This window comes from Hetaerina americana, unplaced genomic scaffold (genome assembly GCF_022747635.1).
Source record: "Hetaerina americana unplaced genomic scaffold, ioHetAmer1.1.p SCAF_5, whole genome shotgun sequence".
NCBI lineage: Eukaryota > Metazoa > Arthropoda > Insecta > Odonata > Calopterygidae > Hetaerina > Hetaerina americana.
The window spans coordinates 86959992-86978828 of NW_027287095.1; the positions used below are offsets into that span (position 1 = coordinate 86959992).

At 36.4% G+C, this 18837-nt stretch overlaps 1 protein-coding gene across 3 annotated transcripts in view; it reads right to left on the reverse strand.

The window, feature by feature from the left end:
- Nucleotides 1-1588: 1588 nt before the first annotated feature.
- The window catches only part of CYLD (ubiquitin carboxyl-terminal hydrolase CYLD), a 32075-nt gene continuing 14826 nt past the window's right edge, over nucleotides 1589-18837 (reverse strand). For all 3 annotated transcript variants that reach the window (XM_071592371.1, XM_071592370.1, XM_071592369.1), the window contains 5 exons: nucleotides 18288-18397; nucleotides 17388-17574; nucleotides 5773-5888; nucleotides 4378-4594; nucleotides 1589-2780 (listed from right to left, as the gene is read on the reverse strand). In XM_071592371.1, the coding sequence (XP_071448472.1) occupies nucleotides 2590-2780; nucleotides 4378-4594; nucleotides 5773-5888; nucleotides 17388-17574; nucleotides 18288-18397 (821 nt within the window). In that variant the 3' untranslated portion in view covers nucleotides 1589-2589. The remainder of the gene's footprint in view (nucleotides 2781-4377; nucleotides 4595-5772; nucleotides 5889-17387; nucleotides 17575-18287; nucleotides 18398-18837) is intronic.

Sequence of the window (18837 nt, forward strand, 5' to 3'; positions counted from 1 at the left end):
ATATAGCCTGTGTAACCTGTCTTCTGTTGAAGGCGCCTGTGATATTCTCAGTCAGCCATAAAATTTGGTGGGACGTTACAGTTCTAGGGCAAAATTCCATCTGTTTCCGGATTATTAGGTCTTGTTCCTCGATGATGTTGCTGAAGTGGTTTTTTATGGCAATCTCTTAATAGTTTCCCAGTGGTGTTCAGCAGGCTTATTGTGCGGTATGAGAATGGATTTCCAGAGGGTTTGAGAGGCTTTAGCAGCATGATGATCTTTGCAAGCTTGTAACGGTGTGGGAAATGCCCCAGCTGGATTGCTGCACTAAATAAGAAGGCCAGGTATGGAAGAGCTCCCTTTGGCAGGTTCTTAAGCCTCTCCGTGAAAATTGGTGGCCATTTTTAAACTGAATGCACTACTGCCTCACTCATAATTCCGTCTCCATACACTTCACAAAGTTGCCTATGAATTTCAATTGCCTAATGGTTTTTTGCCAATAAAAATCTATTCACTAATCGCACCTCACAATTTGTGGGATTTTCTCCTGCAGCGTACATTTAAACAGTTTACACTGAGTGAAGTAGAAGACCCACAGTCTGCACATTACTACAGAAGGATGCATACTGAGCGTAGGGACGTCTAGACATCGAGATGGTGGCTCTAGCCCAACCCAACACCATGCTAGGCCGAAACATAATCTGGTCAGCCCTCATAGTTTATTATAAACATTAAAAACGTTAATCATGGGAACATACCCATTCAAGAGCATAGGAGCTTTTTGACACTATTTACGTATTTAAGCATTAATGAAATAGAGAATTAAACTCATTGTTTCTGTAATTACATTCCTTATATGCAAATAAATATTTGGAAAAAAATCTTAAAAAGTGAAATTGTTTTCGACTCCTTGAGTACACAATGTAGAACATTCATCCTGAGTACATTTCATAAATCATTTCAGTTAATTATTCGGTGACATGATGTGAAATGTATATAATTATTGTCCATCTACTTATATTGTCGTAGCTCATATCAATCATGACATTCCATCTCTCAGTTTACCCATCCTCTGGTGGATTATCTACCCGTATGACTTCACCTTCACCTAATTGATGTCTTCCTTTTGATCTTCTAATTTATTCTTTCCCAGAACCCAATTAACATTCCTTTGATCTCGGAGGTGCCATACCTCTTCACCAATGGAGAGTGCACCATTAATAAATGCAGCTGATTTAGTCCTAGTTCAACCATTGATTCATAGCATCATATAGTCCCATGCTACAGCAGATGGTCAGATAATAGTGGAAAAATAAGGAGGATATTAGATATATAAACTGGATTGAGGATAATGACTTGCAATTGGGATACACATATATGAACATCAACCATTTCCTGAAGCCGTCTCTTCTGTAGTTATAGATTTAGAGAGAATTTTTTGGTGAATAATACATATTTCAGTGCGTCTCAGGAATTGTAAAAATGAAGAAATTGTCTTGAAGTACAAAAGTTTCACTAATTGTGCCAAAGAACTACAAAACATGATAAAATATTTAAAAATACAACTATTTAGACAAGCAATAGCAGAAATATGATCAAAACCATAATATTTAAACAAGAAATAATTTATTTTAACATATGAATTTTTGTAAAAATACACTTCAAATGTCAATTGCAACATAAAACACATAACTGCAGGTGTTTTGCATGTAATATGTACCCCTCGAATTTTAAAACCAGATTAACAAATACTTACATTTTTCATACATGTAAATATGTAAGACATGATGCTAAGCACATTATTTATTCAAGGGAGGGGCTCTAAATTGAAGTTGTAGATAAAAAGGTAGTTATAGATATCTCATGAATGAAGTTGTAGATATCTCATGATATCACCCATCAAGAGAAATTCTCCTTTTTAACTACTTATTTCCATACATGCCTGGACTTAAATTTGACAAAGGTTTGTTTTTTAAAATTAACATTCTGAAAATGCAAACAGATGATGTTGCAAGAACAATAGAAACAAAGATTTTATACTGAATAAGTTTAGTGGAAATACGAATTTGTTCAGTCAGGGAAAGCCACCACTCTCTCACCTTTAGTTTCCATGCATTCACATTTTTATCATTTCTGTGTTTTGACTCAAAGAATCACAAACAACTCATCGTTTTTGCAGCACAACTTTCAGAAAGAAATTCACAAGATATGCACCAGATCTTTTATTAATTCACAAGATGTTCACCAATTCATGCCGATGGTCTCTTCTTTGGTCAGAATCATAATCCATAATGACAATCTTTAATATGTGTTGGCTGGGGAAAGTAATTCTATAAGGAGCAGCAATATATACTTTGTCGATCTGTATAATATATACACAAACTTGAGTCTTCACTTTTATATATGGTAAAAATCACACAATAAAACACACTGAATTGAAATGTCCTATTTCTGTACATTATATATATATGCCCTTTCATCATATTTTTCATACAAAATAAAAAGTTCGTATCATCGAGCCAAGAATACATACCACGGTCATAACACACTGACCTCGTCATATGACATCATTTGGCACATAAGATCAATTAACAATCATTGAATGTTCTGCTATCGATACATCATCACATCGGGACTTTGATACATGCACATGTATGCATCACAGAGGAGCCTCCTTGCATGTTCTGGCAGCCTTCGGTTATCCGAAGAATCTCCCAAAGCACGGACTCCTTCCTCGGAGAGCCAAAGGGGGAGGTCTGGGCAAGCTGTCACCGCTGGGACGTTGTGGCCTTCTCCCCTCCCTGCAGGAAAAGAAAAAAAAAAGAGCTAATTGCAGTAATTTCGTGATGGTCATATCCTAATGTGACGACAATACTGTGACATAACAAATGAGAATCACAGGGAATGAATTAAATACACTTGAGAGATTCCGACGGCACTCTTTTGTAAAGCACCTTTCACACGACTCCAATGAAATTTTGAGAAGGCAAATTGTACAAAATGTCTTGAAGGTATATTTGTAGGGTCTAAGTCATCAAACTCCAATAATTGAATCAAAAAATGAATGAGGTTTTCATAAAGTCAAAAATTCTTTAATGTACATACCAGGTGTATAAGCTTAAATCCAATGTTTACCCACAGATGGCGATAATAAGCTATTAAGTTACCATGGACACACCATTCTTTTTTTTATGAAATTGACATCTGCAAACAAATTAATCGGTGCACATCATCAGCAAATTCATACAACAACCTAAATATTTCGTAAGGCAATTACGTCAAGTTTCTTGCCCAAAAAAGAACACATGCAGAAAGCTTTGCTTTTCCGCTTTAATTTGAAGAAATCAGGTGCCGAATCAGATAAAATGCTTGTTGTGGCCAATGGTGACTGTGCTTTATAGGAAACAACATGCAGAGATTGGTTTTATTGGTTTAAAGATGGCCATTTTGACCTGAGTGATAAGGAGTGTGAAAATCGGCCTAGGAAGGTTGAGGTCCATCAATTGCAGGCTCTTTTGGACGAAGATGATATGCAATCACAAAAAATGCTTGCCGAGCAATTGGACGTTACTCAACCAGCCATTTCCATGTGCCTTCATGCCATGGGAAAGGTTCAAAAGTTTGGAAAATGGGTGCGACATGGATTGAGCGATTAGCAAATGGAGTGATGTCAAAACACATGCGAAATCTTCCCTGCCAGACAACAAAGAAAGTCGTTCTCGCATCGGATGGTTACTAGCAATTTAAAGTGGATACACTTTGAAAATCTTAAATGCAAAAAATCGATATATCGATTGAATCGATATTGATGGTTGATCCTGATCAACCATCGATATTGTCCACAAGACCAAATCGCTTCGGACGGAAGACGAAGCATTTTTTGCATTTGGAGGGATCATCAGGGTGTCATCTACTATGAGCTCTTGAAACCTGGTGAAACTGTAAATGCCCATCTTTACCACCAACAATTGATCAAATTACAAGCAAATAGTCAGTTCAATCAGAGTTTATACTGTTGTGAAGTTACACCTTGGACCCAAAACTCAAAATCTTTCATTTTATGTGCACTGTGGATAAAAGTAATCATCTCTTATTACATAGAAAATTAAATCAGCTTCATCTTGAATTAAAATTATTGTGAAATGCTTTACGGTTTTAAAAGCATTACAAAATTTTTGCTACAAAGTCTGGACGGTTTAAAGACAGTTGTTGTCCACTGTGTTGACAAAATTCATCATCCAACTCACCCCTGGAAGTGATAGCTTATCATTACTGAAAGACAGAAGCAAAAAGGAGCTGACCAGATTTCCTAGAGATTGAATGACTTACCTCCCTTCAGTTATCACTAAAGGCAAATATGTTAATCTGGAAATCGTAACAAAAATGTCAATTTCAAACCTTCTCGGTCAGCCATGGAATCAAAGAAGCACCAAGGGGCATCTGGTCCGGATCCCTGCCGAACAAAGGCCACGTAGTGCGAAGTTTCAATGCACACAACTGCAAAGAGCTCCATGTACAGTCGTGGAATGGGGCAGTGGTCTTGCAGGATGGCAAATTCCGGCGGGACAGAGAGTGGGATAGGATGGTGGGTGCGACGTCGCTCATGTCCGTGGGCCTGCGAGAGGAAAGAGAGAGAGATGAGGAGGAGAGGTGGTGGTGAGTCAAGCGCATACCCCATTTTTATGTGAAGGACTTGAAATGTTCACACGCTTTGGGATTGAGAACCATTATCACCACTTAGAGATTTGGAGGTGCACTGACCATCACATTATTACAATCACCAATAACAATAGGACTACTACACTGTCTGCTGGACATCAATGATGATATTTTAATGGGTAACCTGATGAGGATGAGTGGTGCTATCATGAACATGACGATTTCACCACTCATGATGGTGAACACAATGCAGAATATCCAAGCTCCCATTCGAACAAAGTTTCTTGCATCATATGGGTATTCCATCTAACTTGAAAAGTCGTGAATGGCTGATAAAAGCATTGATGATTTTATTCTTGGGAATGTGGAACCGTAAAGATGAAAGTTTAAAAAAAAAAAAAATCCTTCTTTCTTTAGGCTAGGTAAAATCCATGAAATCTTCAACAAATCATGTGAATTAACAGTGGCAGTAAAGGACACTTAACTTTGAAACTATGGTAGCTGATATGTAGCCTAAATTTAATACAGACCTCTTAACTCCTTTATGAAAAGTTGTACTTGAAAATTTTACTGCAAGGAGTTTTATAATTTAAATTTAATAGACCAGTTTCTTCAAACTAATTGGCACTGTTTATATCATATCGTTCACTACATTAGTAGTAAAACATTACCATATATGCATAAACCATAAACACAGTAATCAACCCGTAGGTCAGTTGGGTAGGTGATGGTAGAGTTCACCCAGTACTAAGCCCTATACAGCGTGTGAAATTCACACATCAGGGTAGAGGGGCCAGTTCCTTTCCCTGTGCTGGTTATGGTTTCCCAGGAAGAACTGGTACCCGAAAAATCACATAGTTTGGGTGGAGCTGCAGGTGCTCAGGTAGGCTTGCCTGGGAATTGAACCCTGGCCCTCCAGTAGGTAGTCCAGCGCTCTACTCCCTGGACTACCGCGACCCCTCACATTTGCATATGTACTTAACATATCTTTGCCACATCAAATCAGTTTTAAATTCACCTTAACACCGCAAAACCTATACTTGAGATCTCACTGTTCTTTGAAAATGAGTTCACTCCCATTTCCCTGAATGGTACGGGGGATATCATAACCTCCCTCACACCCTTTGATATTACCGTTTCCAGGCATGGCGAGCAAAATGCAATGCTTTCCAATCCACTCCCACACTGCCCAAAACACTCCCTGCATTCGTGGCTGGCTAATTTTCCACAGACAATGCACTGGCGGGGTGCTGTAATTGAAAAAGAAAAATATGAAAATGGACAGTTGTATATGTTTTATTATGCTAAATGATTGACTTGCAAGCTACACATGGTGAATGAATATTTACAACATTTATTTCCAGAGGTCTAAGGATTTATTTAGAGTTGTACAGTGTCCTTTGTTTTATGTAACTTCTGCAAAAGATGGGCATTTAGATAAACATGAACAAAACAAGAAAATAACTACTTCTTTTCCGAAGCTCAACATATTACTTGACTACTTACTAGAGGTGCACAAGCATCATTATTATTGAGTTAGAATGGAATTTAGTCAACATTCCAGCAAACTCAGACGCACTGTTTGCATACAAGCAAGCTTTCTTGAATGTTGAATTCCTGAACCAGGAAAAAATAAACAATTTTGGGTTTATCAATAATATCAAAAAACCAAAGAATGAGATGCAAGTTTAAGAACATTTATAAGAAGATTGAAATTAGAAGATTTAACCATTGATGTTAGAACATCACTAGACACTCTGCCTCAGACTGATTACGTTCAGTGCATGGGTAACGCTTTCAAAACAAACATATAATGGGAATTGGTAGCAGATTAATTGGAGTAATAATAATAAATGATATTTCAAAGGTGAAGTCTTCTGTTAAATATTACTTCTGCAACAACTCAAGTAAAGTGTGATTCATTTCAATGAATGAAATACAGTGCAACACTAACTCCTTGAGGGTTATAGTGCAGTAAGTCTCTTAAATGTGGATAAAATGGGTCTTTCCTTTGAATGTTTCCTTGAAATGACATTCCCATTTAATGGTGAAATATATCAGGAAAAACTAGACGGAACGTTTAGCAGGAAGAGAAGAAAAATCCCTCTCTGAAATGATAATTACTCAGCACATACTATGATTGCACAAGAGCACAAGGTTATGCAGGTGATATTCTTGTTGCCAAAGTTAACATCCAAGATGTCATCAATGGATCAAGGCATAACACACAGTTTGAGGCAAATGCACAGGATGAAATGTGTTCAATAATTATGAAATATTGAAAATGAAAACCTCCCCGAATACATCAATTTTTACAATATAACTGCTCAACATAAAATATTACAGAAATAAATGATGAAGAGACCAGTACTAACATCTTCAGAGAAGATGGTTTTCAGAATTATTATTCAAGACCTGATGAATAAGACAAGTTTATCCCATTTCCTCGAGGAATGGTCCAGAATTAAATCAGAGTTTAGTATCATGTGATGATGAATATGAGATGTTAGTCAGTGAGGATGATAACTCCACCGTAACTGACACGCCCTCAGGGACTGCTTTTCTCATTGTCAGTGACAAATGATGATTTGGAGCCAGAAGAGGAATGAAATTTAGTTTTTAACTGTGAAGCAGTACTTTCTGCAGCTCAGGCATCAAAAGCCCCGATAAAATTTTGCAGCTACAGTCTGCAGAAACTCATTGATGGATAACAAAATGTTTAGTGCCATTTCATGGAAATATAAAAGTTAGAGAGTGAAAAAACATACAATGACGATGGACTACTTCAAAGCTTAAAAATCTAATGAGTTCAATGTCTGTTTCTGTTCGGAGTTCAATGTCTCAATACAATGTGTTTTTAATTCATTTTTCAAATTGCCCTTTGTGATTTTAACATGTACATCATTTGTGTTGCATTTTGTTTAGCTGTTTATTGTAAACAATTGTTGAAACAACTTCAAGTTATTAATATTTATTCATATCCTCTAATGATATGCTACACAGGCATTTCCTCTGGTTCAAAATGTCCATAGGTAAGAGCATCTTTCATACCCTGAGGCAGTTTCACTCATCCGAGTTCAACTGAATAACATATTGCAACAGGAAATTATATAGCTATCAGATTTGCGTACAACTAAACTAAATTATTGTGTAATTTCCACCATTGACAACATGCCTGCACTTTCACTTAACATATAATTTTGGTTTTAAAAGCCAATTTTGAATGCATTAATCGAGAATAATTAAATTTGCTGGAAAAAACTTAGCTTTACCCAACTGTAATGATTGCAGGAAATAATAAATTTAAGTCTTCACAATGACTGATGAGGACAGATTAAATTCATGTGCCTACCATATGAACATCAAAACATGTGATTTAAGAGCAAGTTATGATTAAAGAACAACATTTTACTTTAAGTGAAAATTACATTACAATGGAATATTTTGAACATATTAATCATGAAGATATCGCTCTTGTTCGATTTCTTCATTCCTACTTACAACTGAGTAAATAAGGAACCAGTCATTCAAGAGTACATAATGAAATATGTAATCAGAACATCTAATAATCTTCATTGCAGTCATTACAATTTTGCAGCTTAGCATGGCAATTTTCATTATAACCAACACAAGGGTTTTCCCTCTTGATTTTAAAAATAAGGAATGTGCATCATTATACATTATTTATCCTTCCATAGGATAATACCAATTTGTGCTCAACACAATAACTTCTACACGACATGCGCACTGTGGAAAACTGAAGGGACCTGTGCTTAACTGGTATTAGAGACTTTATCTTCCATAATATTATAACTATGAATGTGTGCCCTTTTCATTACGAAAGAGATAAATAGAGAGCATGATAATACACAATGGGAACTTAATGGTGGATGGTGACACATTTGTGGAATGTTTTCATTATGATGATGAAAATACACAGTCTGTAGAAAAGTGGAGTCCAAGGCATATTCTGGTTTTCGGTTATTGATTCAGAGTTGTTTGAAAAAAAACTTACCGAATACCAGATATGCTTATAGAGCCACAACCCTAATAGACCTGCAGGCATGAGAAACAGCACAAATAATCATTGGGATAATGAGCAGTCCACATTCTGGTGACTGTAATAAATACAGCACATAACTTGAAAAGCTAAGTATCTCCCACACTGCAGCCTTTTCCTTTCCTGTCACAGGCATTAATACTGATCTTACAAAGTCTTCTGCCCCACTTTTCCCCTTTTTCAAGCTATTAATGAGCTCTAATAATGCTTCCTTTCATGCTATCCCAGACTCCATAATAATCTTCCAGAGATGCTATCCATCCCTACACCCTTCTTCCTTTTCATTTCATTTAATGTTTCTCTAACTCAATATCAAGTCTGTCTGTCTGGATGCAAGCAATTACTATTCTCCTTATAGTACCATACTAACTCGCCATAATATCTCCACCACACAGTTCTTCTGCATACTCCCTCCATCTTTCCTGAATCTATTCTTCTTTGATTATTAATAATTTTAATCTCATATCTCTCATAGTACAAATGGAGTTTCCTTTCTTACTTTGCTTACTCACATGGAAAGCACACCCATTTCATCCCATCTCTGTAAGCTCTTCATTTTCTCACTTTGCTTGTGCCCACCACATCACTTTGCTCGATTAGTTACTCCCCTTTAATTAATTGGCAGTGAAATGATTGACTAGGGATTGCAGCTTATTGCTGAAAGGAACTTGTTCATGTTGAACTGATTTTTAATGAATCACTCCATGCCCATATAATCAAAACCTACCCATATAATCCAGGCTACCATATGAAGAGCTCAGAAAATTAATTTAAATCAGAATACTAGCCTGGTAATTTGCAATAGTTTCTTTTAATTTAATGTGTAGTTAAAAAATCAAAGTCATAAATAAGAAGATAAAAGAATTATGTAAGTTCAAAACATGATAATTCGGGCCAGGGAGAAACCATGGCCATCTCGGACAAATGACTAGGCTGAATATTGTTTCAACAGTTCTTATGAATATCAATTCTTTTTTTCCCAATGTGTCTCTAAATTGCATAAAGTTTAAATTATGTTTCAACAAATGTCTCAGCTTTGATCTACACTTCTGCCAAAGAATAAGTAACAAAAAAAACAGCACTAAAGAATCTAATTGTTATGATTTCCTGCACAGGTGCTACCTATCAATCCAAATGTGCATCATTTAATTCACCTCAAAATGTTTGATTAGGTTGGGTAGGCTAGTCCAGATGGGCCAAATTTGCTACTCATATATTTGAAGGCACAGCATCTACGGAGTGGTTGCCGTGTGAATACAAGTGATTAAGCTGCAGGGAAAATAAACGATAAGGAAAGGCTTACTGAGAGCTGTTTCATGGCCTGATCAACACACCCGGTATCCAAGAGGCAATGAAGAGGGAGCACCCGGTTACTACATGTAACATTGATGCTTAGGAAAGTCAGTATCTATGGAGTTATTACACACGCCAATGACAAATATCTTTAAAAAAATATACAAATACCAGACCTTAGAAGATGCATTGTAGAAAACAAGCGGTTACCTGCTTAGAATGGCGATTAACTACGATAATAACTGAATGAGTTGGACTGTTGTCTTTGCACCTATGCACCATTGAAAGGAACTGGGACTGACCGCTACTACATATGTAAGCTCGTGACCTAAATGTCCACATTTCATCATCAAACAATGCTTAATTTATAGGAATCAATTTTCTTAAGTAACAAAATAGATAACAGTCAACATAAGTACCACTAAAATACAACTATCAACTCAAAAGGTTACTTTAATTACAATGGGAGACATATGAACTGGGTGCAGTGAGTGCTTTTGCAAATGCATCACCAAGAAGTGAATTTGCGGCCTCCTTGCCAGTGGCCAAATGTGTCCACTAGATCTTCACTTGAAATAAAGAGGGTGAATATGTTTCCTCCTCCCTTATGTTTTCCTGACAGTTATGACAGACATGCATTCTACAAATTGTGCAGTCATACTGGAAAACTATTATTGGCTGAATACTACACCACAGATTTACCATTCCTTGTGACTTGAAAAGCTGTTACACAACCACTGCATTAATCATGAAACAACCATCCTTATAAAAGTGCAATATTAGAACGTCAGCGAACATTTTCTGATATTCCGAAAATAGTGAAAGAAACTTTTTTGCACTCCTTATGAGAAACAGCTGCAGGTTTCATTAACAGTGAACTCTTGTTAGCAATATTCTTTGAAAGGATTTGGAATACTGAATGTGCTAATCAGTGCAGATCACCGTTGGATTTTGATGGCACGTTTCAGGTGCAATGCGAGTTGCATAATGTAAGTGTAAGGCTTATTAAAAATTTATGACTTGAAAGAATTATTATTACTCATTCTGTAGGTTGTCAGTGATAATCTATGACAAGAGACATTTCATTTAGTCAATACAATGAAAAATGTAACAACTCTTGGTGAAATACTTCCTCAATACCTACATCATTGAAACTTTATAAATCAATATTTAGTAATTTGGCAGAATCTTATATTAATGTAATGAATTCCATTATAACCAAATCCTGCAAAATAATTAACTGTGGCATGCATCAGTTTAATTTATACTAGTAGCTTCTGAAGCAAGTCCATGAGTATGTCTTATTTGTAACTCATTTCTTGAAAATTCCATGCACTATGTATTTAATGATACACAAGAAACTTAAACTGCTTGGCAAGTGGAATAATCATTAAATGGTTAATTTTTACTATTATAGCTTTCAAAATGATGGAAACACTTTCAGCATTAGATGTTAAACGAAGAATTTATAATGCTATGATGGCCATAAAGACTTTACTATTGTTCTCTGAATTTTAAATAACACAATTTTTGTCCACTTCTTGGAAACTATTTATCTCGGCTTAAAATAACACAAGACAACATTTGCTTTACACTATTTCGACAACAAAACAACCAAATTTTCAAAACAAATGGATGCAATTATGTATCAAGGTTTGCTGAAGCCACAAAAAATAAAACAGGACATTCATGTCATCGTGATATTTTTCATTTGAAATACATAGTTTAACAACCATTTTTTCACCGCTCCCGACTTCAAGGAAATATTGCTTGAGGTGATTTGGATGTTTTGACATGAGAAATTATCTTTTTTACATACGATATATTATTCAATTAATTTACCTCAGATTAGACTACATATGCAAGGATGACAAATTTTAATTAGGCACTTGTTTGAATGCACACAAGAGGTAACCAAAACGTGTTGACTGCCATTAGTGGCAATGGCTTTGGAGGAAAATATGAAACGATGGACTTGCTAATAAGGAAAATGTGCCACCAAGGACCATGCTAACAAGACTCCACTGAAGTGCCGCAGGACGTGTAGTGCACATTCAATTGATATAGTTTTCATTCATACTACATGTCCCACTCCCTGTATGTACAATGTGTACCGTGACAATATATGTCCATGTATTTCTGGACTCTTAAACCAATGTGTTGTACTTTTGAACAAGCTTGAGGTGCGATGGAGAGCTGGTAAAATAACAGTACTTATCCATCCATCCAGGAAAACATTTTCCACCCTCTCATTAGTCCTCTTCGTATGGATCCTACATCACGGATGAAACTGTTAATACAGGATTTCATTGCACTGAACAAAACAGATTAAAAGTACTCAATTGACCTTCTCCTCTCATAGAGTACTGTGCTTCCTCGCAGTACTACCTCTTTCTCTGAATTCAATCTTTCATTCTGAGAATATTCATTTCCTATATCACAATGGTATGCACAGTGAGTGAAATGAAAAACTGAATGAGACAATGGACATTAATAAGTAAACACGCAAACACAGTAGAGTGCCAAATATTAGAAATCCCATTCTCTGATGGATGAATTATCGACAGCTTCCAGCATGAGATTCCCAAACGCATCCCACCCTCTCCTCTACCCTCCACTATGACACACACACAACCTCTATGGAACATCTTTCCTGACTAATCTTGAGCACTGTTGAATACCAATGACTTCTAATGACTTCACATGATGCACTAGAGTCCCCAAGTTTAAGAAGATCCCACGTAAAAAATAAATAACCTCATTTAAATGGAATATATAATCGAATTACTTCAAAAATTAATATGGTAGTAATTCACAAGTAATTTAGAAAAAAACAATAGTAATATGAGCTCAATGGAGTCATCACACTTGCCAAATCTATTTCTAGGTGACTAATGGCTAAGGTAACTAATTTATTAAGTTTCCAGCTAAATTAAAGGGGAGCTTAACTTAAAGAGAAATGGCACTCATTTTCTTTTGCATTGTTCAGCCGTAATGATGCGGCATATGGTCACAACTATTCTCACTCAAACACAAATTTTACCATCCACCAGTTAATTGCACTTCAATTCAATTGAATCTCAATGAAGCTTCTACAGATGAATGTCACTAACAGAGTGATCAGCTGTCAACTAACGTTTATCATCCCAAGAGCATTTGTTGGCATTTTTTATGTCACATTACTTTGGTGGAAATGAATTATTTGGGATTTTCACTCAAGCGCTTGGTGACTTATGAATGAAATGATTACGGAGTCAAGTTTGTTGTGATGTCATGTTCACTGCATTTGTCTAATTACTTCAAATGTGGAGAGAGGTCATCCATAATCCTCCTCCTCATGAGTTCAAGGTTGTCCATTCTATCCGAAGGCAAAACTCTTCAACTTGTGGCTACGATGAGCTATATCAAGACCGCAAGTTGAAGGATGAGGATTGACTTCATAAAATTTGCATATTTTCCATCAAAGACCTTCACTACATGCCCATTTCATCCGTATTGTGAATCTGAGATTATTGCAAGGCATTGTAATCATTAGGCTTGCAAATTAATGTTCCATAAATTACTCTACGGCACCAATACAAGCACTCGTGATACTCCTTTATCATGAATAACATGCCTCCTCCTGTACCGCCATTACCAACCACTAATTGCTATTGAAGTTCTCCGCACGTGGCTTTTTGGCAATGTTTTTATGCTTTAAATTGTATGCCCGTGCCATGCATTTCTACTTCGAATGATCACTTATTCACATACCACCTGTGCTAACTTTTAACTTCCTCTAATATAATTTCCCAAACCTACCTTTCTCTTTGGTGGAAACACGTATAATTCATACCTTCATGTAAACAGATGGACCCAAGTCTTCTTCAGTTTCTAATTGAATAGTATGCAAAGCGATTCCAAACTCCCAACACAAACTTCCATGTCCCATTTCTTAAGAAACTTAACCTTTTTTAATGCTCCCACAGATCTCTTTCCATAGTACTGATGCACTTCTGTTAACTCATAAAAGATTACCATTTACTATGTGGGATCACATCACACTACTGCTGACATCTGGTGGTGATTCCGAGAACTTTTCAAACCACCCTCGTATTATAATTTATTCGAACCATATTCATAGAAACCTGCAATCTAAATGTGTATTTTGGCAGATTGCAACTGTGGCTGCTTCTCGTGACCCTTTAATAAGCTATCTCAAGTACAGGGTTGGACTATGTCCGGATTAGTGAGGCGCATCTTAAACTGACATTTGAGCAACCCTATTCACGTTAGCTTCAGAATGATATTTAAAATAAGAGGAATCAGTGTCTACTTTAACAGTAACATTACTCAGGAAGCATTCATTTAATGCTCATCACATAAGCCCAAAGCAGTGCATGGAGTGGTAGAGAGGTTGGTAGCACTTAATGGTTGGGGGCACCGGAAATCAGTGACCTTGATTTGTGAGCTCTGTGGGAGGGGAGAGGGATGTGGTGGAGATGATTAGGGGACGACAAGTGACCATCTCTGATCATCTGTTTTTTGATAAATAACTAAGGGAGGAAGTGGGCACTGGTGGACATTAGCATCAGTAAAACTAGCTAACACTCCGACGTTTAGCTGTACTTAGTATATAATAAAAGTTCAAATCAATGGGTCAGACCGTTATATCTACAAATTACTTACAATGAGCACAGTTATTTTCAGCATATAATTTAAAACATTTACTTTGAGTCTTATGTGAAAGGTTTGGAAATTGTAGAGGCTTGAATTTTGTGACTGATGATATTCAGCAAATAAAACTTTAACCGTTGATTTTTCTGTGCAATGGCACGGCATTCTATGAATTAAAGGAAGGATTTGAACAGCACATGACTGATAAGCCCTATTTCCTTCTTATCGCATTAATATCCAACATTATCTCTTTCCTTCTTCATTCCTTCTAAGTGCCTTGATGTTGCCTACAAACCTATTCTCTTCATTCCTTTACCCCAATTATCCAGAAATTCTTTCTTCTATTGCAGTTGTCAACAGCCTACTACTCCCAATATTTCCTTTACCTGCTTTATTTGCCTTTTGCAGATTTTGTACAGCAGCTTACTCTTTTTGTCTGCCATATTAAAAAAAATTAGTCACTGGTCTTCCTCTCTGCCCAACTCTTTACTTTCTCCATTCATCTCCATACCTACATTTCAAAAGCCTCTCTATCAATGACAATCCTCTCACTTCAAAGACCAGGTTTCAGATCAATAAAGTTCTACACTCCATATTAATCCTCACTAATTTTTCCCATACTCATTATCTTTCCCGTATCACCAGTTATTTCTTTTGCCATTATTTCTTTCATTAAGATGATTCTTCTAATCCCTCAATACTACGCACGTTTTCCTCCAAAATAATTCCCAAATACAACATGACATTGCTCTTCTTTTCTCCCTCCTACTTTAACTTGGCTTGCCCGCCTCTTGAGAATGCCATTACTTTTGTTTTCTCGTGCGTAATCTTCATTCCATACCACATACATTCCCCTTGTAAAGCACTCAACAATAACTGCAATCCCTTGGTCATTTGACTAATTATTACTGTATCATTTGTAAACCAAACCGAATCACCTTGCTGCCTACTTTTATTCCCAGCTCAAGCCCTTATCATGCCACCCTTATGATTCCCTCAGCGTGTACGTTGGAGATAGAGTGATAATGGCCAACTCTGCTGACCCTATCCCATTAAAATGACTGCCCCTCCAGATTCTTCCTTGGCCACCCTTGTGCCTTTTCATGGAAGTACAAGTTATAAATGAGTTGCCAATCCCTCCAGTCTACTACCATCAGCTCTTCCAGCAACTTTGTCCACCCTACTTGGTCAAATGGGTTCCTTCAAATCAGCAAAGCACATGGGGACACAATAATTATACTTTATTTTTCTTCCTACTATTGTTCCATCACTGCAATGGCATCATGGTTTCCTCTTCCCTTTCTTCTCCCAAATGATCTTTTCACCCAGGTGACTGTTCACATGATTGCCCATGCATAACTTTCTATTGATAATTCTCATAGCTACCTTTGCTGCACCACATCCTACCATTTTAATCTTTTTTGAAGTGGGATCAGAATTGGTTTAATGAAATTTTCCTGCCAAATTCCTCCCTCTTAAATAGTATGCACAAAACCAAAAATTCACTTCATAACATTTTTCCCCAAGTCTTCAGCAATTCTGCAGATATCACCTATATAGTCTAGCGCATCTTAATTTCCCTTAGAGATTTTTCTCTCAGATCTATAATTCCTGGATGCACACCTGGATTATCAGTAGAGTGCCAGGATTGCTTTTATCACTACCAACTGCATTCTAGGGCTCACTTGCTCTTTATTCATTACTCAGCACCATAGTGACACAATGTTTTCCCTCGGCCTAACTATAAATAACTCTGTAACTATGTATTACTCCACTAAACCCTACTCTCTCCCTATCTCAACTCATGCAAACCCAACATATCTATACTTCCTTTCTCCATTTCTCTCAAGATGTTTGCTAACTTCCCTGTACTTAACATCAGCCTAATATTTCATCTCCCTATCCTAACTATTGCAGTCTTCTTGTATGTCTACTTTTCCACATGTGCAAGGTCCCCGCCAGTACAGCTCGATTGACTAGTTCATGCAAACCCTTCCACCACATCAAGATGGTATTCCATTAGGGGGGATTGATAGTACATAATGATGAGGCTAGTAAACTGCAAGCAATCAAATCAGTAATTTTAACTATGTGAAATTTTGCAAAGGGTAATTGGAATGAGAAATTGAATCAATGAAATGATGACAAACTAACTAAATAATTTGGTAAGAGACACATGCTAGACGTTTATGTAATGTGCCACCGAAAATTAGAGACTGCTATGGCTTGGAAAATGAATTTATGCACAAAATTATTCATTGGTACCTTCTCCTTATCAATGTTCCACCATAAAACCTAAATAATGGAAAATTTTAAGGTGCTATGAAGAACATTCCAATTTCATTATCACTGTCATCTAAATGTACATCATCATATAATTTAAAAATCACAGCTGTGTCTCCTTGGCAAAGAAGATAAGTCCTGGGTAACAGACTCAGGTAAGATCAAAAATGTATGATTTGAAGTAATACAATGTTTCCATGATTAACAAATAATTATATGCATTGGGAGACTTCAAATAAAAGAAACTAATATATTGTTAAGTCTGTTTGATGAATTGCATCAGGTTGGTTTTCAGTGTTGCAATTAGTTTTAAATCACTAACACACAGTACAAGGACCAGGGTGATTTTCGCTTGAAAAGACAAAGCTCATACTTGGAATAGCATAAGAAAGAAATTTGCCACACAAAAGAATTGGGGATTAAGAGTCAACACTATGAGATAAGGAGTTAGACTTACAATCCTCAATAATATCGGTGACATCCAAGAGTTGTGACGGGAGAATGCGAGGGTACACTTTGAAGGATTTGCCAAAACGAGGCATCTGGACAATAAGGCAGGAGGGCACCTCCTTCAGTTTGACATCACTCGCCAGAATACTTTGCTCAAAGAGCTGCTGAACACTGGGAAGAGACAATCTGTCATCCTGAGGACAAAGGAAACAGGGAATCACCACAAAGAATAGACTCCACTCCACACTATGCCTGAAACAGCAAATTTAACTACTATAAATCTCCAGGTGAAAAACTTGCAAGTAACAACACACTTTCTCTACTGTACCCGATATAGGTACATATAACTTCACTTGAGGGTGGACTTAAAAAATTGTACTTTTCCCAAATGGAATTATCTCCACAAACAAAAACTGCTAAGGTTATGAGTTAATTACAATTTTTTTAAAGTGAAACATTCCTGAAAATCCTTGAATTTGGTAAGTTTTGGTAAATTGTACAGAAATTACATAGAATTGGTCGAGAGAGTTATTTTGTCAGCCACTTAAGATATAATGAGTAAAATAATTGCCTTCATTCTAATGAATTTCTTTAAAATAACTTTAGTTTTCAATAAAACAATTTTTGTTTTATAGTAAATATTCTGGTATTATTGAGACCATAGATTTTACTGCATTTGGCGCAATCAGAAGCACAACGTAATTTTATTTCTAAGCAAAGTCATGTCAAATCATTAATTTGGCCCACTGATATATTTGAAATCACTTACAACACTAGCAAAAAAAGTTAAACAGATTAAAACTCAAATATATTGGAAACTATTGACCTAAATCGAATTGGTGTGTCAAGAAGGCAAATAAAAATATCTAATAGTCATAAGGAAAAATATTTACACTGATTGGCAAACCTTTTCAACAAAGAGTTGATACAAAAATGCTTCTTGTCCAGAGCTCAACTTGAGGAAAGGGTCAGCTCTCAATATCTGTGCCACCAGAGACGTGAGGAATTCCTCTGGATCTATTGAAGCAAGCAAAGGAAAAATTAGGTTAGATCAGTGACAAAAGACAACAAGAAGAGTGATTCTCTGATAATGAATTTCCTTTCCAAACTTAATAGCATATCATCACTTTTTGCCATTATCACAATTTAAGGCATTACATTTGCTGACAAGCACTTCTTGTCTAGAAGAACAATTCCGTTGTTTTTCAATCATTAAAACTTTTCCATCCATAATGTCCCCTTTCTCCCATCATGTATTCAGTAGGAAAATACAGGCAAAAGATGGTGATTTATATTTAAAATTTCATGATTCCACAAGGCAAAATTGCCCGCAAATGCAACTTAATGACAACCATAAAGGTAGAGACTGAAAGAAAAATTTAGAGCAACAGCCAGTCAATTGGTTTCACACATGAAGAGATACATTAGTGATGTGGATTTTTTAAAGTTATGACAAT